Source organism: Lycorma delicatula, chromosome 1 (genome assembly GCF_047948215.1).
Source record: "Lycorma delicatula isolate Av1 chromosome 1, ASM4794821v1, whole genome shotgun sequence".
Taxonomy (NCBI): Eukaryota; Metazoa; Arthropoda; class Insecta; order Hemiptera; family Fulgoridae; genus Lycorma; species Lycorma delicatula.
In genome coordinates this window covers 271,137,294-271,159,868 of record NC_134455.1, presented here as the reverse complement: position 1 = coordinate 271,159,868, position 22,575 = coordinate 271,137,294, and the positions used below count along the sequence as shown (strand labels likewise).

Here is a 22,575-nt window from a genome sequence, read left to right as displayed (position 1 = left end):
GCGTTCGACGATCGAAGCTTTTTTATCCGAATGTGTAGAATAATGATTTATATTGTACGAAGCCAATAACCTTTTCACCGGTGGAATGTAAAACTCCTTGCCCGAATCGGTTTGAAAATGTCGCATCGGATGTTTATCCATAATAGGTTTAAGGACCTTGATTTTTCACCGCCACCCCGATCGCCAGTTTAGAAAAACAATTTATCATCGTCATTATGCAACGATAACCTTTGTTTGATTTAGCATACGGTAACATTTCGATAAGGTCAGCTTGATACCAAGGTTTGAAATTCCTTTCAATTCAACGCGTCTTGTGGGGTAGTTTCGACGTGCCTGACGATGAAGCTCTTTAGCTATTGACGCCTTAACGTTCATTTTTGTACTGACCGTATTTCGTGTGTGTGGATGAATAGAATATTTATTTTTTATACTCATTGTGTTTGGATAGTAATAGGAAGAAAAAAGGATCTTAATTTATTTTACCCGCCTCACCACTCTTATATCCTGGTCTTGGTACCGGCCGTATCGATAATAATAATAAATCATTAACCTATCTACACACGTGTAGGTCGGTTTACGATTTAATGTGTGGAGTTTAAGGTGGATCTGAAAAGGTTCATTTAATAATTTTTTAAGGTTAACAGAAAAACGGATATGATGGCATATACGGTAAATGTTCCAGATATGGATAATCTGTTTCTTCACAACTGCACAAGCGTATTCGGCAACACACTCGTACCTGAAACCGTCATACCTAGGATCAGTGGGGTTTGTGAAGGATTATTCATATGTGGTTATATGCCTTTTTGTTACAGTTTCTAGTAACCTTATAAAATGTATGTACTCTATTATAAACAGTACGATCCATTGTGATCGAGTGTTAATGTAAGAACAAAGTACAATTAAATTTCGACTATTTTTTTTATTTCTTAAATATATAAAGGATCGACTTTTTTAATTAAAATTTCTTTATTATTGTATGCAGTATTTTTCTCTCTCTCTCTCTCTCTCACGGTGATAATAATTACATTTATTATTATCGTGGTTGCATACAAGGAAAAGTTAATTTATGTAACGGTTTTGCTGGAGGCGGACGTGGATGGTGAATCCCGGCATGAAGATGGAGCTAATCGAACACAGTCTGATGACCGAACTCCGATAGAAGATAGATGTTCCATCTACATGGTGTACCAGTATCTGTCGAACTGGTGAATTGTAATCATGAGTGTTGCGAGACTTGTCTCCATAAGCTACAGATTTACATCATGATGTTCGCCATATGTAGAGGAGAGGCGACGGACTACCGCCACATTCGACGATGATGCATCAGTCATGTAAATAATTAGATTTATGTTGTTACAGGTATTTTATAAAAAAATAATACGAAAATTTAATAAAAATAATTTATTTTTATACTACATACATAACTTTTTTCAGTTAAAAAAAATTATTTTGTATTGTTACATACATAATTATTTTTCACTTAAAATAAAAGAAAGGCAATATATATGATGATTACAAAAAATTAACAAGTCATGGTCGTGGGCTACTGAGACTTCGTTTACGGTTCTTGGACTACAATAGTCATGACCGTGGGCTACGAGCACTTCGTTTACGGTTCTTGGTCTCTTTTCGGGAGTGTAGTTATTGATAGGTGGGAGTTTACGTTTCTTTTTGTTTATACTGCCCATACGGAACTGTGTTGATTTTATTTTCTAATATGTAATGTTTATCGTCGTAATGCGAAAGTGATTTCTTTGACTTATAATAGAAAATATATTATGTAAAGTGCTTATGATTCCGTACGCGCTTGTAAACAAACGGAATCATTAAAAAATTTTTTTGTACAGATCGTGTCTAACATCCTCTGCAATGGATACTCTAGGAATACCCTTTGCAACTATCTTCTTGTCGAAATCGAGAATGCTATACATCTTAGCACGAAGTCGGAGAAATTCACGAATAGCTTTTTCATTCATCTCGTCTTTGAATTTATCAAGTCGTTTCTTATTGGTATTACTAAAACATACGTGATCGCGGGGATAATCTGAGGTATCGAACCGATCAATATCGTGAAGAATATCGTTGTAAACGTTATCGGTCACGATATGATACATCAGACTGTCCATATCGGTCATTAGAAGATTTATATTATGACCGTACGTTTCCACCATATAGTCATAGTGGAATTCGTACATGATCAACTTCATCAACTTAAATTCATCTATTCATCAACTTAAAAAACTCCTTTTCAAAACTGTTTCGTGCTTGTGCACGTTTTAAGGTATTGAAGTCGATGTATGGTTTAAGCCAAGGGGATTGGGAGAATGCCAGAACTCTGTGAACGTTTTTCACTTTCAGCCTAAGTCGAGCGTACAACTTTAGGTTTCTGTAATGTAAAACATATCGTTTTTTGTCGTACAATGTTGTCAGCAATTTCTTTACGGGTCATCTCTTTATGTCCTTCAAATAGAGGGACAACATTTCATCGGTTGGTACTAACTGTTCTGGTGCGAGAAGGTAATCCTTGTGGCGATCGTGTTATTCTTGTGGATACTCAAGATCCACTTCCAAGATATAGTCCTTTTCACCACGATCGTCAACGCTGTTAATATCAAGATTGTTAATTTCTTCAGTACTCAACAACTTGAAATTAGCGTGTGGTGAGGGCTGAACCATTGCTGTCCCGTAAAGGTTGTTGCAATCATAATATTGAGCAAAGGACGTGGATTCAGATGGGTCATACTGATCTGGAATGTTTGGATTGTTCGCCTTGGCGTATGTTTGAAATCATGGCTACACCGCCACGTGTACCTTTTTCAACAAACATATGCATATCTATGTCAGTCAAGAGTTTCAACTGTTGACGGGTAAATTTTAACATGGCATTCCACGTGAAATGGGTGGTGGTGTAAAAGTAGCAGGGGTATAAACCGTAATATTGCAGACGTTCTACGAACATTTTCAAAGACGTCCGCCAACAATAATACGTCGCTAAGAAGGTAAAGATCGTGGTAATCGCCTAACGTATTGCAGTCAAACGTTTCCCACACGTTTTCAGCGTGGACGTAATCATCGTCCGTTATGTTCTCTCTTAGCGTACTGTAGAATGCCGACTATGGTGGAAGTTGGGTTTCGAAAAACTTGTTTACATGGGTTATGTATTCGTAAGGGTAGACGCCTTTACAGATTAAACAATCTCTTTTCTCGGGTAGCGGGTAACAATGTGTGAGACGTTTAAATACGGCGTCTTTGTCCTGATAATCTTTTACTAGATTTTCTACAAGATTTTCGAGGGATGACGAAAGAGATTGTAGTCCAAGAACCTCAATGGACCGATGGACAGTGAATGTAAACGCTCGGAGGTGTTGGCGATACAGTTTATTTTTACATCGTCCCTGTATTTTCCCAATGCTTGAACTATATGATGGCTATCGTAGCCACAGAGGTTATGAAAAAATACCGGAATATGTAAGGTGCGCTTACAAATTTAATTGCACTCATTATGACATGCACCAAGAAACCGCCCTGTGCTATGCGAGTGATGTACACGATTGTCGTTTAACTCGCAATGACAAAGAAAACACTCGGTAGCCCTTGAAATGTTTCCGTGTCTTCGGGCGTCATCACATCGGATTTTCGGTAATCATAATTTTGTGCAATCTATCGGCGTGAGCGCGCAATTGATTCAGCATCTTTTCCACGATTTTCTCATCACTAGTTCTGACTCGGTAGACTACAGGACTTTCGCAAATCTGCCCTTCCTCGTCGACGATCACGTATGCGTAACCGGCCAGAAGATGATGGGCTACCTTATCAGTAAAACTAGTGTTGGGTTTAGGGGTGGCAGTGTCCATCGGATGTACAAATGATTAAAAATCTTCATACACCGCATACGGAACGCGTAGTGTGGACGAGCAGTCCCTGAACTTCATTACGCATTTCTTTTCTTTACTAGAATCGGGTATGCTTATCCTTTGTGCACCGTGTAGCTTACACTCGATCAAATGTTCGTCTAGGTTTTGTGTAGCGACAAGTGAACTGAAACGGTGTAGGCAATACGGGCAGTATTGACCGCTGCAACGAATCTTTGAGACCCGAAAGGAGGCGAGATAGCCCAGTTTTATCAGGTTTGGTATTTATAAGGCAATAGTGGAATGCATCTCGTCTCCCCTGTAAGCAGCAATAGGTGTATGCAGTGGGTACAATCGCGGTTTTCGGAAACACGTACCGGGTACACAAGATCGTTATCTTCCTCAGCCGTAGACATTGACGCTTATTGTGGGGTTCAACACCTTGAAGCAATCAGTATTTTACTTTTACTGGATATGATATCCCGGTGATGATAATGTCACGCTCATACATGGCATACTCACTCTGACAATAGTGACGACCTGGTTGGTCATATAGGTACCAAAGGAAACATTTTTCATCATGCGAATTTTTTATATAAATTATTGCCTCTCTTTTTAGAAGTTTAGATGGAGTTTTTATAAAGGAGGAAAAAGCACCGTGTAGCGGACGGTAACGAATAATATTTAAATCTATATAAATTGTTTTATTCATTACCCATCCACTGCCGTTGTTGATGAACTTTGTTAGCGTCTCCACGATTTTCTCCATCGACTCGATCCAAAGTTCATCGACGACGATGGGGGTTTCCTCCAGATTGATCATCGTCCTGGTTTTACCGTGCAAATACAATTTGTTATCATCGTTTCCACTCCGTCTTCGAGACGCGTCTGCTTCATAAGTTCAACGTTGACAGCAACATACCTGTGTAGAAACGAAAATAAATATATTATTACATATTCAATATTTTCTTCTTTATAACTGAAAAAGAAAGTGTTAATAACAAATATCATCATCGTATACATAATGAATAGTAATTTAAATAACATATTTATATAGTTACTATTTTACGTTGCCGCCAAAACGCCTGCCTTCTTCCTTTAAACGATTCAGGATGTTCGTTTGATACCGTAGAAGGGTTGAGTGAACGTATAATTCATCAGTCAGACAGGTCCCATCGAAGACGGATCACATTGTTGTTTATTACACGGATAACCGCCAGTGATGCCATTTCTAATTATATCTGAAACAAATTAAAATATATTGTAAGATTGTTTTTTAACACAGAAAGATGCATTTATTTTGTGTTTTTGTTTCAGTTGGTGGAAAAGTGTAAATAATTTTTTTTAAATTATGTAATAACTGTTTTAACAATTTTTTGATTATTTAATACCTTTTCTAACAATTTTTTAGTTATGTAATAATTATTATTTTATACAATATTTTTTAAAATTTTATTTTGTTTGAAAGTTATTTAAACTTACCTTGTTAATTAAGATGAAATCACACGTGGTAATTTGTGAACAGATATAATGATCTAGCAGCAGATAATGTAATCGCATTAAATGACAGATTGCGTATGATGAAATCATGCGAGGTTTCCCGCTTACTTATACCACCTGCTAAGAAAATGCGTGGTCGTTTCTTAGAATTACACGATAGTGGTCGTTTCATAGAATTACACGATAGTAGTCGTTTTTTAGAATTACATTTTGTAACATATGCCGTGTCAAGTAACTTACGCTATTAAACTGGTGAGAGAATGCATGGTCGTTTCTTAGAATTACACGGTAAACACTTTAAGTAACATGAGCGCTAGTGTCGCAGCCGCCAGCTCAACCTTAAGCCATGTCGCGCACTACACCTCGCCGCTACGTCAACACACGCAACCGCAGCTACCTCTTGCTGCACGAGCCACGCCTGGAGCAGCAGCTCTTGCTGGAGTAGCGGGTGACGCCTCCCAGCGTAACGGTTACGACGACCAGGATCATCGTCGAGGTACGTCCATACTTACTTAATGGTGGTGGTAGTAGTAACGGTCTACGTGTTGCGCATGTGCGGCAGCTTTGAATCCGGTGTGGTATGTATTTATACTTCTAATTATTTTTCCGTTCTATAAAATTTAGAGAAATAATTTTGTTTGTGCCACCATTTATTTATTGTAAATAAATTTGTAAGATAATTCTATTATATATAAATGTACTTTTCATACAATCATTTAAATAAACTTATTAATACCGCATAAACTCAAGGTTTTTATTTCTTATTCGATTAAATAAAATTAAGAGTATAAACTATAAATTTTTCTTCTGTTACAATAATATATAATATATATATATGAAGTTTATATTAGATGTGGGGGGGGGGGGCGTTAAGACATTTTTTGCTTAACAGTTATCAATTAATTGTTGCAAACTTTGTGTTCATCATTTATATTTAATTCCTGGGTGTAAATTTATTGCTTTATTTGTAATAATACAAAGTAAGAGTATACTGTGTTGCATGACGCTACTGTCGATCGTGGGAACTTTTAACACACACACACACACACCTAGATATTTTATTTTTTATATATAGGCATCATGTAAACAATTCCTTAAGTCTGAATGAATGTTTACGCGATATATTTATTAGTGGAAGTTTACGAACAAACAAACACACACACACACACAGAGAGAGAGAGAGAGAGAGAGAGGGAGAGAGTTTTGCATTACGATAATTTAGCACATTCCTATGTTTGTGATAAGTGTAAAGTTTTAATTTACATGTAGGCTCGTGTCTGCAGCGGTGGTGGTGGTAATAGTAGTAACAGCAATAACGGTCTACCTGTAGCGCATGCGCGGCCGCATTGAATCCGAGCGCTGTGATTGGTCGGTAGGGTGTGTCGCTTTCGCGCCTACAACTGTAACGGACTTCAACATAGGACGCTCAACCTTAGGCCATGTTCGTCGGCTGTTCTTCAGTCACACGCCACAACTCGCACTGTCAACAACCCGCGCCGCTACGTCAACGCACACACGCAGCCGCAGCCGCCTCTTGGTGCACGAGCCACGTCCGGGTCCTGGAGTGACGCCTCCCGGTGCAACGGCCAGGATCATCCTCGAGGTATTATAAATTTTTATACACACACAATATATTTCATTTTTCACAACTATATATATGTATTAAATTATTGAAGTAATATTTCAAAGGTTGGTAATTTATTTAATTCAAACCGACCGCTACACAACAGCTGTTCAACAGTGCTACCAACCTTTGAAATATTACTTCAATAATTTAATACGAAATATATAACCATGTTGGCAACACTGACACAAAATAAATTAAGTCGGCAACACTGCCGGGCTACGGCGTCACGAAATCAAGGTGGCTGTGGTCGGCCATTTTGAATTCCAAGATGGCGGACTGTTGCCATCTTGGATTGTGGCGCTGTATCCCTATTTCCGTACTACGTAGTAGAGGAAATGAAGACTTGGAGAAGCCAGGAAAGAACACATCAACGAATTTCTGAGTATTGGAGTTTATTTTTTTAATATCTATTTTCTCCAAAAACAGGCTGGCCACATAATTACAGTTCTTAATGATGGATGAATTTTGTAGCATATGAAAAATGTCAAGCCTATTGATATTTAAATCCAGGAAGCTTTCAGATGAAAGGCGGAGACACTACTGCGAAACAGTACTTAAAAAGCTAAACCTTATGTGATGGATATTAAAACCATTGTAATTAAAACAAAATTTGTTAATCACAAACAAATGTGATTACATCTTCCTAACAATCATATATGATTGTAATGACTTCCTTAAATTACCACAAACTAAGTCTGCAAAGTAAATACACAATATCAACATAAAAAGGTTTACAAAAAATCATAATATAATTACCTGGTATAACAGGGACTTCTGTTCTTCTCTTGTCTGATTTATACAAACTATTTGTTTGAACCATCTCAATGGAATCACACTTTTTATGACTTTTAAAAATTTTCCTTTTGGAATCATTTTGTGTTACCTTAAGTATATAAAAGAAAAGAATATAAAATAAAGTTAAAATAATTATATAGGAATCAATCAAATATAAACCAGACTTTTATTTTCATAAACCTTTAGGCTGGTATGGAGGTAATGACTGTAAAGATGTGGAGAAAAAATGGATGTTCCAGCCACTTTGGCATTTGCATCTCTGTCAGTAGCATCATATCAGAGCATTGAGATTGCTAATCACAATGACTGGCACCTTATGGTTGATGAAATTGCTTTGGAAGTGGAAAATGGTCATGGAAGTGTAAATTTCATTATTACACAATACCTTGGATTCCATAAAGTTTGTATGAGCTAGGTTCCTAGACTTTTAGCTCAAAATCAGAAATAGGGCAGACAGGAAATTTGCTAAAGGCTCCTGAATTGATTTTGATGAGGGAAATAATTTGTTTCATCAATTATTTACATGTGATGAGTCATGTGTCCATCACTGCATTCTCAAATTGAAGAGTATGGCAGAGTGGAGAGCCTTGCCCTGTAAAGAGAAAAATGCATTTAGCCAGAAAAGCCCTTGCAACTATCTTTTGGGACCTTACAACCTTACAACCTTTGTAGGTTGTACTGATCATTGATTTTCTCTACAAATGTCGTACAGTGAATGCTGCATACTACTGCCACCTCTTGGTCAAAGTTAAAACTGATTACAAGAACTGATCGCTGTCAGCCGATCAGAGATGTGATTTCTCACAGCACTCTCAAGCCTCATACAACTGTTAATGCTTCGGTTTAATTGGACAAAGTTTACTGGGAAGTCTTAAGAATACAAATGTGCAATTTGAAGAGTATGAAGAGATAAAATGCCATTGGCCTTAGTCATGTTTAATAAAGTGATTTCTGTAGATCACTGAAGTTAGACAATGTTGGATGCAGTTTCATAGTATGCACCTTGCGTTTATTAGGTAGCTAATATCCACTGCATTTGGCACAACTTATAAATTTTAATTGATAAGTTATCGAAGCCCATGAACAAAGTTTAAAGAAGGGGTTACCATTTTAAGTTCTTATGTTTGAAAGCGTTCACAAAAAGATTTTTAATAAATCTAAAGAAACATTGAGATACTGGTCTGATTATGTTGTTCAACAATGAAATTTTTCCATCACTATTGACACAGTAAGTTTGAAAACATTTAATCCTGTTTATTAAATAAATTTTTTAAAACTATTGTTTCAAATAAGCTAATTTTTGGACAAGTTTCCAGGCAATGCTGGGCTTTGTCAATCTCTCTTATAATGAGTCAAATGTTCTTTTATTATAGTCCGTTTTCCTTTTACTTGGTCCTATGTATCCTACTTAACTATTTCCTTACAAATATTATAAGCATCCACTCCTTTGATGCATTTAAAGTTTACAATCCTTCTTCTTTACTGTTTTAAAGAAAGATTATTTTGCTGCATTTTCAAATTTTTTTCAATCTGTTTCTGTATGCTGGTCAACGGTATTTCTATTTTATGTTTTAAAATTCATTTTTCTTTGATAAACTTCCAATCAAGTAGCTACCAGTTTGCTCTATAAATCATCACATTAAAAGCTGTCTTTTTATGTTATATAAGTTGTAAAGCATTGTTGGTGATATATTATCGGTATGCATATTTTTACAGTAGATATCAAAAGTGATTTTAATGTAATTATAAATTAATTTTATATTCAAAAGTGGTATGAATGTTTATTTTTAGTTTCAATGTTTAATTTTTTAACAAAGTTATGAACATGAAGTATCAAAAATAGCAAATCCACCTATTCACAAAATCTAATATGTCTAACTAAACTCGCATGACGTAAGGAAATTCCATTTTAGCTTTTATTTCTAGATTATTCAGGCAAAGATTAGTTAGGAGTCTAGATTGTTCAGGCAAAGATTAATTAGGAGTCCAGATTGAGGGTATCAATCACACTGTTCCATCTATTTGTTTATAAAAATCATTATTAAATTGAAAAGTGTAGGATTTCATATATAAACCTGTTAATCTTATTTATACTTTCATAATAAAGATAAGGTATACGAATAAGTACAACATTTAACTGGCCAAGAGCTACATTTTCAACATGTAATAGTAAATTTCAAATCATTCTGAAAATTTATAAGTTTAAACTTAATACCTTCTGCAGATTACATTTACTTACATCTGGCTACATTAATTATCCTTACTAAATTTATTTATTTATTACTAATTTATTGAAAAATTACATATAAAAATATAAATTTAAAAAGTATTAATAAACTGCAGCAACATACCTCAACTATTTCAAGTGAACTCCTTTCATAATAACTTGGCTTAGTATTATGACAAAATTTTTTTATTATTTTATCACTTATCTGTTTACAAGTTACAAATTTGCCACCATTATCAAACATTTCTGTATTCAATTTTTTCTTTATACTTTTATTATAGTGTTCTACAAGTTTTGCTTCAAGGACATCAGTAGGTAAACCTTTTTCCACACAAGGAGTGTCAATTAATATTTTCAGTTCTTTTTGTCTTTTTTTAATTAAAATATCCTTATCAAAAGAAATAAATTCTTCATTGTTAATCTGTATTGCTTTATTCAAATACTTATTGTAGTTTGCTACTGTCTGTTCTTTTCTGTTAGGGCAAGTTTTATTGTGCAATTTCTTTTGAGGACAAGAAATGTAATTTACACTTTTTAAAAATGGTGCAAGTTGATTTTCTTTTGATGTAGTTCTTATTTTAATATCTGTATTTTTAGTGCTTTTATAGTGAATCATTTTTATTGAATCATTCCTATGTGAAGATATTAAATGGCACAGACATTTAACACATTTTCTTTGATGTGGGTTTACTTTTGTTACTGGAGTAAGGGATTTCTCCTGATCTAATATGTTAAATGTTGAAAAGTTGCTGTATTTGTGAATTTTATTTTTACAATTTTTAGAAGAAAATGTTCTTTGTTTCTTAAGAAAATTTGTTTTGAGGATATTAGTTTCAATTTTTAATGGGTTACTACAGTTACATTTTACACTTATATCAGACCAGGTATTTTTTTTACTTTGAAACAAATCTCCACTTGATTCAGAACACATTGTACATGTTTTTACAGTTAAATTTTTATGAGCAGAAAATTTTTTTTTGCCCTTCTCATTAGCCACTAAATCACATTTTCTATAGGTTTTGCTATCAAGTATATCTGAATTGAACTGTTTCAATAAATTACAATGATTGTATTTGTCTACATTTGAATTTGAACCTAAATTTTTATTAACGTCCAAACATTCTTGAGTATTTCTAACATCATTATAGTTTAACAGTTTAGAAGATGACTCATTTGACTTACTAAAATGCCAATCCATAAAATTAATACCGGTTTTATTTTGATGAACAGAACCAGCTTCCAGATTTCTTATAAGTCTATCTTGTTGGCTAAAATTTGATTCATCTGAAAAAATAGGCTGTAAACCATTCTCTTCTTCCTCTTCTATTATTTCTAAAATTTCTTTAAAAATTAAATTGTAGTGACTCTTGTAAATGTTTAAATTAAGCTCTTCAGCAGTACACCCAGTCAATTCTTTGCCAACCTATTAAAAAGAAGAATTCAATTACATTTTAAATTATATGTTATCCAGAGAAAATATTCATTATACTGATCAATCTGAATTTTGTGATAAAAAAATTCTGGTAGATTGATTTAAAATCTCTGTAGAAAAATCTAATAAATTAAAGTAAAAGATTTGTAACTATAGATAACAAGTTACAGTATTTTAAATCTAACTGTTCAAATCAAATATTTAATTTGATTACAAACTAAATGGGTTTCCTAAACACTTTAAGACATTAACAACAGTACCATCTGTAATACACTTGAGAATGAGACTGGACTATAATCTTAAAAAAAGATCTTATGAAAACAAGTTTTCAATTATTTAGAAAATGAGTTGTGGTTTTAATTTCGTTGTATGAAAATATAAACATCACTTCATCATTCTTGTCAATGAACTGAAATTAAATTACGCATCTGAACAAAGAACTAATATACCTATTTGCAGATGTAAATTTAGTATTACTCATTGAAGTTTAGAAAACTCAGCTGACACACAAGATGGATGTAGATTGCTGGACCAGCAACTTAGTTCCTCGTTATTTAAAAAATCCTGTTGTGAAAATATCTCCTCCACTATATTATTAGCAGTATCAACACTATTTCAGACACCCAAAGAACTAGTGTTTCCTATGTGTTATACTTTCTAAACTTTGACAAGTAAAACTTTAAGACAATAACAGCAAACCAAATTCTCATTTTAAGGATAATGTAAAGCCATATTATTAATAAATATTATAAATTGAAAGCTATACTTCTGCATGCACGCAAAAGAAACAGAGATGTACGAGGGTAATTTTTTTTCCAGGTCCAATCGGTCACAAAATTAAAACAACAGTGAAAATAAAATTTTAGTAAATTTTTTATTTGTAACAAGTACTTACATAGTTACGCTATTTCTCTACATAGTCGCCACTCCAATTTAGACATTTGTCGTAGCGTGGTACCAACTTTCCAATACCCTTGTCATAGAACGGAGCCGCCTGTGTTTTCAGCCATGCTTCTACGCTGGTCTGCAGCTCGATGTCTGTACCAAAATGTTGTCCTCCTAGCCAGCATTTCATGTGAGTAAAGAGGTGAAAATCGGATGGAGCCAAGTCCGGGCTGTATGGTGGGTGATCAAACACTTCCCAATGAAAACGCTGCAGGAGCTTCTTTGTTACAGCTGCAGTGTGCGGCCAAGCATTGTCATGGAGAAAGACAATGCCTGATGACAACATTCCTCTCCGCTTATTCTGAAATGCCCTTGTAGATGTTGAAGAGTCACGCAGTATGAGGCTGCAGTGATGGTCATGCCACGTTCCATGAATTCCACCAAGAGAACTCCATTCCGGTCCCAGAACACAGTAGCCATACACTTTCTGTTGGAGAAGGTTCGCTTGAACTTCTTTGGTTTACTGGGAGAATGAAAATGCATCCACTGTTTGGATTGTTCTTTTGTTTCTTCAGTTTCAAAATGGACCCATCTCTCGTCCTTTATGACAATTTTGTTCAAAAAATCTTCTCCTTCATTGTGATAGTGCTGTAGAAACGTTAGGGAGGCATCTATTCTGATTGTTTTGTGATGGTCGGACAGCATCTTGGGAACTCATCTCGCACACAGTTTGCGGAACTGAAGTCTCTCACTTACAATGGTGTAAAGAACTAACCTTGAAATTTCAGGAAACGAATCACTCAATACAGAAATTGTGAAACGACGATTTTCTCGAATTGCCTCATCCACTCACTCAACGAGATCATCGGTTGACACTCGCTTCCTTCCCTGACCGCCTGCATCATGAACATCTCTACATCCTGCTTTAAAGTTCCTGCACCATTGTCGCAGTTTGCTGTCACTCACTGAAGTTTCACCGTACACATTGCTTTTTCATCGATGAATTTCAGCTGCGTTACACCCCTCAGCCTGAAGAAATCAAATTACCGCACGCACTTCACACTTGACGGGAGATGCTATTGTTGTAGACATGTTTACGTGCTAGCTGCGTGTTCAGAACTAAATGAAGTGACGCGGCGTGATTGAAGGCCATACTAGAGACGCTGCGCAACACATATGGGCAAAGGTTCACCCGATTTTTGCGCGGATTTTTATTTCACGACCGATCAGACCTTGAAAATCAAATAACCCTCGTACATTTACCAATATAAATTATGTAAATTTAATAGTTCAATAAATCCAATATTTATGGTAAATATATGCTAATATTTAACAAAACTGAAACAAATAATTAATATATGCCTCCAGGAAGACTTCATTTTGGACAAACATTAACATCAAATTGCAGGTAACAAAAAATAAAGAAAAACTCACCTTACTCTTAATAACATTATTCTCAGGAACATTATCTATATTAGACAGTTTCATAGTCTTCACAGCCTTTTCAAAGGTATCTTCACTAGAGGGTAACTTAAAATGAGCCATGTCACCTTTTCAATGTAATATTAAAATAATTTAAAGGCATAAAGATACTAAATATTCTTCAGAAAAGAAATAATACTACAAAGAGAATCTGAAACAATACATTTTTGTTTTAACAAAACTGTAGTTGTTAACATACTACCTACATTTTAAAGATAAATTAAAAACACACCAAATTACATCAAGACATAATCATGCATAATAAGCAATGATTGTTTTAACTTTAACCAACATGTTTAAAACATGAAGGCATGACTGGATTAAACAGGATGTAGGATGACAACAATTCAAATATACATAAAATAACAATCTACTGCTAACAAAAATTCACCTGAAGGTAAGTTTCTTCTGTAGTTGATAACAAAGAAATTGATGTTTGTTAGACAAACTGAATTTCCTATTACTCTCAACAGTTAACAGTAATCCATTAATTAACTTGAATTCCTAAGACATTCCATGAGTAAAATCCTACTAAATAACTCAACAATTCTACATCTCCATACTTTCATCAGTTCTGATTTAAAATTTATTCTTTTTTCCATAAACAAATTGTAACCATATTTATAATAACAATTATTTTTAATATTCTTTTCATAAAAAGTTGGTATTTTAATACCAGTATTATGTAAACAGACAAGTATTTTTTCTGATATTGGGAAACATGCATACATGGTATTCAGCCTTCTTTGCTTAAACAGCAAAGAAATTCAGATTGTGTATGGCCAATTTCTACAATTTCTTTTTATAAAAACTTCTTAGAGCTTTATCAAATTCATATTATAGTATCGATTAAATAAATACTTTTGTATTTGAAAGTGTACTGTGCAATAAATAGAATCACATTTGAATGAAAATATTTTTAATTTTGGTATCCAAGATTTACACTGTATTATAAATTGTTATAAAAACTGCTTAAGCTTTACCTTCATTTGTGCCTATTACCATTCTATTTTAACTCACAAGTCCCTGAAGAAGCTTAACATAGAGCAATAGCTCAAACAAATGCAAAGTGTTTTACAATTTTCTTAATTTAAAAAATATATTATAGTTGAAATTTTAAGTCTTAAATTTCAAAAAGAATATATTAGCATTAAAACAAAACAGGTTAAAAAAAGTGCATCAGTTATTTATGTAGAAAAGGTGATATGGATGCAATGGATTCCATTTTTCAAAACTGTATTATTTTAAATCAAAGTAAAGCTTTTGAATGTGTGAATTTCAGAATTTTACAAAAAGTTTACATAACATAAATATACATACATACAGTAATCTGGACTGATATTCTGTACTTAATTTATCAATACTGTTTTAATTATCATCACTTAAACGACATTTAGAAAGAGGTTTTAGGCAACAAAGAAATCCTTGTGATATAAAAACAATAAGGACTAATTTAAAATAAATACAATTAAAGACAGTTCTTTTTATTTATATAAAAAGCAATAATTGATTATAACTAGGCGATTTAAACAAAAAAATTTAAACAAAAGAAATGGAACAAGTAGGGTTTTGAAGTTCATAAAACATTATTTTAATGTAAGCCCATCTTATTCAGGGTTGAAGTTCACAGAAAAATCGCCATTAAACATTGGTATCTGCGGTAAGAGAAATATTTTTATAAAATGGTTAAAGCAGTTTAACTTTAACCTAAATTTAACTTACTCATTAACTGTCTCAACACTGAACAAAGAGCTATTCCATTAATTCTTAAAAATTAGCCGTTCTTTCATTTTTTAAGACTATTATGTTATAATTTTAACTTATCATTAAGTATATATAAATTTGCTTTAAAATTTTTCAATTCAGAATTCAGATGATTCAATTGAAGTTTATAATTATTACAAATTAATAATCAATTCTGCTACTACTATTTGAGTATGTTATTTTAAAAAATATACCTTAATGTCAAACATTAAACATTCGATTATACTGGTCAACATGATTTTTTGTCTCATGACTACCAATGTATTTAATGCAGGTTTTATCTTTTTTTTCAAATATGTATTTGGAATTTTTCCATCACCCACAGTTTTTTTGTTATTTTAATTTTTTTAAATATTTTAAAACTTTGTTTGTTCATTGCCCATTGTCAAGTAAAAGCTCAAAGAGCTTTGTAAATATGATGGAACCAAATGAGCTAACTCAAATGGTAGCGTTGCTACTGTTGTGCAGACTCAGATGTGTATATACATGTACAAAGGTGATCTACTGTAGCACACATTCATCAGAACGATGCCAGTTGTGAGATAGTAGTAAAGCAGTAAACATGTCATTGTGAGTGCTTTGTGTGTCTGAATTATTGTGCATTAAATTTTTTCAACTTTATTTCTTTTAATTAGTCATTAGTTACAAAATGCCTAGAGTTTGTTTAAATCATCCTAACTGTTTTTGTTATGTGTGTGGTGAAGTGACGCTCAAGTCCCAAAGATGAAACCTTACTCCGTTAGTAAAAAAGTGCCATGAACTTTATTTTGGGTGTAAAGTCGGAGACCAAACAAGGGCCTGGGCCCCACATATCTGTTGTTATCGTGTTCTAGGCTTCTCACTGCATGGAAAAACGACATGCCACATGGCATTTGCTGTCCTTATGATATGGAGGGAACTCAAAAGATCACTCTTCTGACTGTTATTTCTGCTTAACAAACAAGGAATTACGTCAAAATCAAAACATACAGTGATGTACCCTAACTTGCAATTTGCAATGAGACAAGTTCCACACTGCAAAGAATTTCCCATACCAAAGCCTCCGGAACATGTGACATTAGATGCTCAGTCTGATGGAAGTCAGGAAGAAAAAGAGACAGATTCTGGTGATACAACTTTTGAACAAAGCAGTTCATTTGAGTCTCATTTACTGACTCAATAAAATTTTAAACATCTCATACGAGATTTAAAGTTATCCAAACAGTCTGAAATGCTTGCTTTCCGGCTAAAAGGATGGAATCTTCTTCAGAAAAATACAAGGATATGTACTTATCATAATTGTCACTCTCAATTTAGACATTTTTCTGAAGAAAGTGGCATAGTGTTTTGTAATGACATTTCTTCTCTTATGGATACACTTTGTAATGAGCATGAACCAACAGATTGGCGCTTGTTCATTGATTCCCCTTAAGTTATTTTAAAAGCTGTGCTTCTCCATAATGGCAATAAATTCCCGTCAGCACCTGTGGCTCACTCTGCTAGTATGAAAGAAACATAAGAAAAATTTTAATTTATACTGGAAAAGCTAAAATATGCAATGTATGAATGGAATATTTGTGGTCTGCATCTATGCCTAGTCTGTAGGTTACACAAAGGTTCTTGGTATGCAACTTAGTTACACAAACTACTGTTGTTTTTTGTGTGAATGGGATAGTAGGGACAAAAAAAACCATTTCATTAGAAAAAATGGCCTAAATGCGAATCACTCATTCCTGAATAGAGAAATGTGAAACATGACCCATTGTGTAATGCTAAAAATGTTTATCTACCTGTTACATATCAAACTAGTATTAATGAAGAATTTTGTCAAGCCCATGGAGAATAATCCTGGTTTCATGTACTTAAAATAGAAGTTTCCTAAAATTAGTGATGCAAAAATTAAAGAAGGAATATTTGTGGGTCCACAAATATGATCACTAATGCATGATGAAAAGTTTGAGGAACTATTGAATCAACGGGAGAAAGCGGCTTGGCAAGCAAAAATGCATTTAAAAATGTTAGTCAGAGTTTTTTAGGAAATTGAAAGGTAAAAAATTAACTGATGTTGTCAACGATCTTATAACATCTTACAAAAATTTGGGTTGTAAAAGTTCTTAAAAGTTCACTTCCTGCACTCGTACCTAGATATATTTCCAGAAAATCTTGCGCAGTGAGCAATGAGCACAGGGTACACTTTCATCAGGAGATTTCAGCTATGGAAAAGAGATATCAAGGCAAATGGAATCCTAATATGCTGGTTGATTATTGTTGGGCCATCAAGAGGGAGCTCCCCACAGGTGAAATATAGCAGAAAATCATCATCATTTCTTACTTTCTAGGCGAGTCAAATGTTTGAATATTGTGTAGTTAAGAATGCAGAAAGTATTCAAATGTTTGAAATTATTAATGCCTGTCTCTCGGAAACCTTGTATGATGGGGAAAACCAATATCACATTTGAATTCAGGAGAAAAATATTATCAGAATCCATATTTTTCTTCCAGACAAAAAAAAATTATTTTTTATTCCCCAGTGTTATCAACATAAGATTCCTTTTCCAAATATACTAATCTGTTATTTATATCCAATGCTTTTTCATGTTGTACTAATGCTACATGTATACTGATGTGACTTATTTATATTTAAAAAATACTTTTAACTAGCCTATCATGATGTTTTATTGATAGAGTTAGTTACATTTTGGCTGCCAAGAAACTTAGTTGCCATTTTTGCTAGCTATCTTGAGCTTTCTATTTTGCATTACATAATAATTATAAATGTAATAAATAAATATTTACTTTTTTCAGATTATAACATAATTACATATTACACGAATCGCACATGATTGGTAGATGAATTTAACCAGCTACCATTTTGAGTTAATGCATGTATAACAAAAAAAGGATTTCTCCAGAAATATTTGTCAGAAAGATCATGGCAAACTGTGGAAAATAGGTTACAGGACCATTACAGAAAAATTTATGAGTACAAACGTTTTTTTTTAATCAATAAGTTGGCTAGTTTGATGCAATCCTCAATCCTTTCTGTTCTGTGCAAATCTTATACCTCTTTTACCAAATTAACTAAACCAGATGTTGAATTAAGTAGTCAACTGCTTAAAACATCCAACATCCCATGTTCCAACCTAAAGAATATCATGTATTTTTTTATGGCCTCCTCCTGATTCATCTAGGGGACTATTTTATCCAACCATCATATTGGTTTAACAAAAAATAAAAAGACTGAGAAAAACATACCCTCAGAACATATAGCTGCAGCTTCCATTGTAGTTAATTTATTAATAGAGGGATAGGAGAAGGTTGACTATGGAGGAAGTCAATATTTGGAATAAATATAATTGAACACTGAGAATACTTTAATCATGAGTTTTGTCATACCAATGGTGTGATGTGAACAACATTTGTCATGACTTTTATTTCTGTATTACAAAGACAAAAGGAATAAGTAATAAATCATCTAAACACACAATGTACCTAAATTTAGGGTCTCCTATAAGGGCAATGCCTAACGGTGAGGACTTACCTATACCAGTCTTCAACAACATCCAATTTTATAAGACAAATCAGAATCCTTTCTGTGAACCTCATCTGACAGCTCAAGGTGAATTAAATGATCTTGTTTGGGATTTGAACTTGAGAAAACAAGCCGAGCTTTTGAGATCTAGGCTGAAAGGCTGGAATCTTTCCAGACTGACATGCAAGGCAAGAAAATAGTTTAGTGAACTGTTACAATATTTGTGTGATTATGTATGCCACTTCATCATGAGAACATAACTACAGAATGGATTGATTCTTTGAAAACTAGTTTAAAGACTGTCCTTTTGCACACAAAAAAAAATGTTCTTCTGTGTTGTTAGTTTATGCAACTAACATGAAAGAAACTTATGACAACATGAAAATCCTGTTAGAAAAATTTCAATACAAGTACTGTTGGATTATATATTATATGATTTAAAAATTATTGTTATTAATGGTTTTGCAGCTATGTTACACTAAATTTTGTTACATTTTGTGCAAATGGGACAGCAGGGACAAGACAAATCATTATATTAGGAGAGAATGGCCATTGCATGAATTACTTATGCCTGGACAGAAAAATATTATAGATCTCCTATTAGTTAACTTGGAAATGATTCTTCTACCTCCACACCATATAAAATTAGGGGTTTTCAAAAACTTTGTCAATGTGATTGATAAAATGGTGCTGGATTTCATTAAGCGAGAGAAAAATTCCCTTGTGTCAGTGATGTTAAAATCAAGGAAGGAATCTGTGTGGGCCATCAAACAAGTACTTTGATTAGAGATATACAATTAAAAGAACTTATTAAGCCAAGTCGAATAGTCAGCGAAGAGATCATTAAACGTGTGGTGGATTCACATCTGGATTTCTTTCCAGACAATCTTGGCCTCATCAATAACAAGCTTGGGGGATCACTTCCGCCACCAAATCTGTCACAGAAAACAGGTACCAGCAATAGTGGAGTACAAGTATACTCGCAGATTATTGTTGAAGTTAAAGAAGGATATTCCAGATGCTTAACACAAAAGGAAAACAACTACCACATTTTAGAAAAGTTGAATAGTGCCCTGCATACATGTAAATTCTTACAATTCTAATTCATGTGAATTCTTACAATTCTTTTACTTACATATAACAAAAAAATGGTGGGTGATACAGAAAATCCATTTACATATTGAATTCAACTTCAAAAACTGTATTAGGATCACATATTTTGTTCCTTGTACAATAAAAGTTCAATTTAGTTCCTCAGTGTAATCAACCTTATCAAGATTTATTTTATACCTCACTTCTTTAAATAAAATCTCTTTGTGTACACTTCATCATACATTCTTTTTATCACTGTAATTATGGAGCTATCAATAACCACCTGAAATGCTCTATAACATTTCTCTTGGAACAATGTCATATGCTTTTTTGAAACACACAAAAATCAAATTAATAGATTTTGTTTATCACTTTATCTAACTGCCTCAAAGCAAAGATGTGGTCTTCACAAGATCACCAGAAGTAAATTCACATATCTTAAAACTAAATGAGGCAATGCAAGAATTATGCAACTGGGCTGCTGAAAATCTAATGACCGTAAGCATAGAAAAAACATTTTATCATATCTTCTTATTGGCTAACTCTGTGCCATAAATCGCAGATGCAGAAACTAGCAAATTCATCTCTATTTCCCTTGATGTTTTGCAAATTTTACAAGCACAATATAACTATTCCTGATAGAGGAACTCTTTTCTACTTCATTCTCTAATTTCTTAAGGTATTAACCCAAGTCTTTATGAGCTTCAAAACTGTTGTCTTGGGTTGAGTTTCTTGACAAATACATTTTAGTATAGATAATACTAATACATAAAAATAATTATTTTAAAGAATACAGCTATATGATAGCAAATAAATTGTCCTTTCTTTAACTTCAAGTTGCTACAGATCTATTTAAAATGCACAGGAAGTGAGCAACCTAAATTACCTGAGTAAAAAGAATTTCTTTCGTGAGTGCAATTCTAATATAGAGCCTCAATCTTCTTGAAGTTAAAAACGGTAATGAAGCGGTTGGTGGGAGAACTCATTTAATCCGATTATGTATGAAATTCAAACTATTCAAATGAAAAGATGAAAGTGAAAATTAGTAATTCATTAAAAAATTCTTAGCACAATTGGATAAACTTATATTTTTTAGATGCTTCAATCTCTTTCAGTGGACCAGTCAAATATGGTCAAAGTCCCATATGTTTTTGATTGAAAATAAATCGAGTAATAGTGTGGGTTACTTGGTCGATTCCATTTTTTCCATAGGGATCTCACTTTAATACGAGAAATATTGCTTTTATCCTATAACGAATTCTACAGGATTAATTCAATAAGATACAAAACAATATTAAGAATACTATTTAAAAAAAGTTGTGATACATTTTGTTCATCTCATCTCTGTCGTTGAGATCTACAAAATAAATGGTTTAGAAAAATGAAAGGTTGTATGTGTGAACAGTGTTCAATATAAATATTAACAAATCATGAAAAATACTTAACGGGATGTGCTTTATATATATAAAACACATCATTTATATTAGCTCAAAAATCTCCGAACTACTATACATCAGTTTCATTGAAATTTAGATAAGCATGTTAAAATTTGATGTAAATTGATTGAGCTGTTCTCGACCAATCAATATCAGCTGATCTCAGTCAGACTACTTTTGATATCTGAATATTTTTATAATAGTTACTGTGGGACTTTGGTGCAATCCAATAAAAAAACAATGCTAATCAAAAAACTGTTTTGTGCATAAGATTACATTTTTATTCAGAATTCTTAAACACATCATTCTTATTTATTAAATAAAATGAATTTGAAGATATGGAAGTTGTCAAAAAACCCTACTTTAAAGATTATAGAGGCAGTGTGACTGCTTCTTTGTCATACTTGCCAGGGGCACTAGTGACACCCCTTGATCTTATTTAATAATATGAAAAAAAGCAGGTACGAGGAAAATGAACAAAGATTTTTTAAATATTTAACAGACAGAATATTAATAGACAGAAATTAATACACTGAGCTGGACTTGGTGATTACATACACGACCGCATCAAATTATGTTAAAATAATGTACTATGAAGTTGAGGTCTTGTAACCCATAAGTTTTACATGAGATCCTAGTATCTTTATTTAATAAATAAATGGATTATCTAAATGGCTAGGGGCATAAATAATAAAGAATTAAGATATAATACTCGAAGAGATGATAGTGGGTTTTACATAGGTAATATTGACAATATTGCCATAGCTGAAGGTGTTAATTAACTTTAAAAGAAGTAAATGACTTCTTAAAGGTTTTTGAAACAGTATCATGTAGCCTAATCAAACTCTATGAACTCTCAAAAGCATTTGATTAGGTGGAAATTAAAATTCTTTAACGGAAATTAAGGTTATAGGGAATAACAGGTAGAACTATGGCATTCTGCCAAACATTTCTTATAAACAAACATCAG

At 33.2% G+C, this 22,575-nt stretch overlaps 1 protein-coding gene across 2 annotated transcripts in view; it reads right to left on the bottom strand.

Annotated features, from left to right (window-relative positions):
- Positions 1–22,575, bottom strand: part of LOC142331585 (uncharacterized) — a 55,497-nt gene that overhangs the window by 26,811 nt on the left and 6,111 nt on the right. For both annotated transcript variants that reach the window (XM_075377593.1, XM_075377596.1), the window contains exons 2-4: positions 13,755–13,953; positions 10,128–11,426; positions 7,738–7,864 (exon numbers count right to left, since the gene is read on the bottom strand). In XM_075377593.1, coding sequence (XP_075233708.1) covers positions 7,738–7,864; positions 10,128–11,426; positions 13,755–13,865 — 1,537 coding nt within the window. In that variant the 5' untranslated portion in view covers positions 13,866–13,953. The remainder of the gene's footprint in view (positions 1–7,737; positions 7,865–10,127; positions 11,427–13,754; positions 13,954–22,575) is intronic.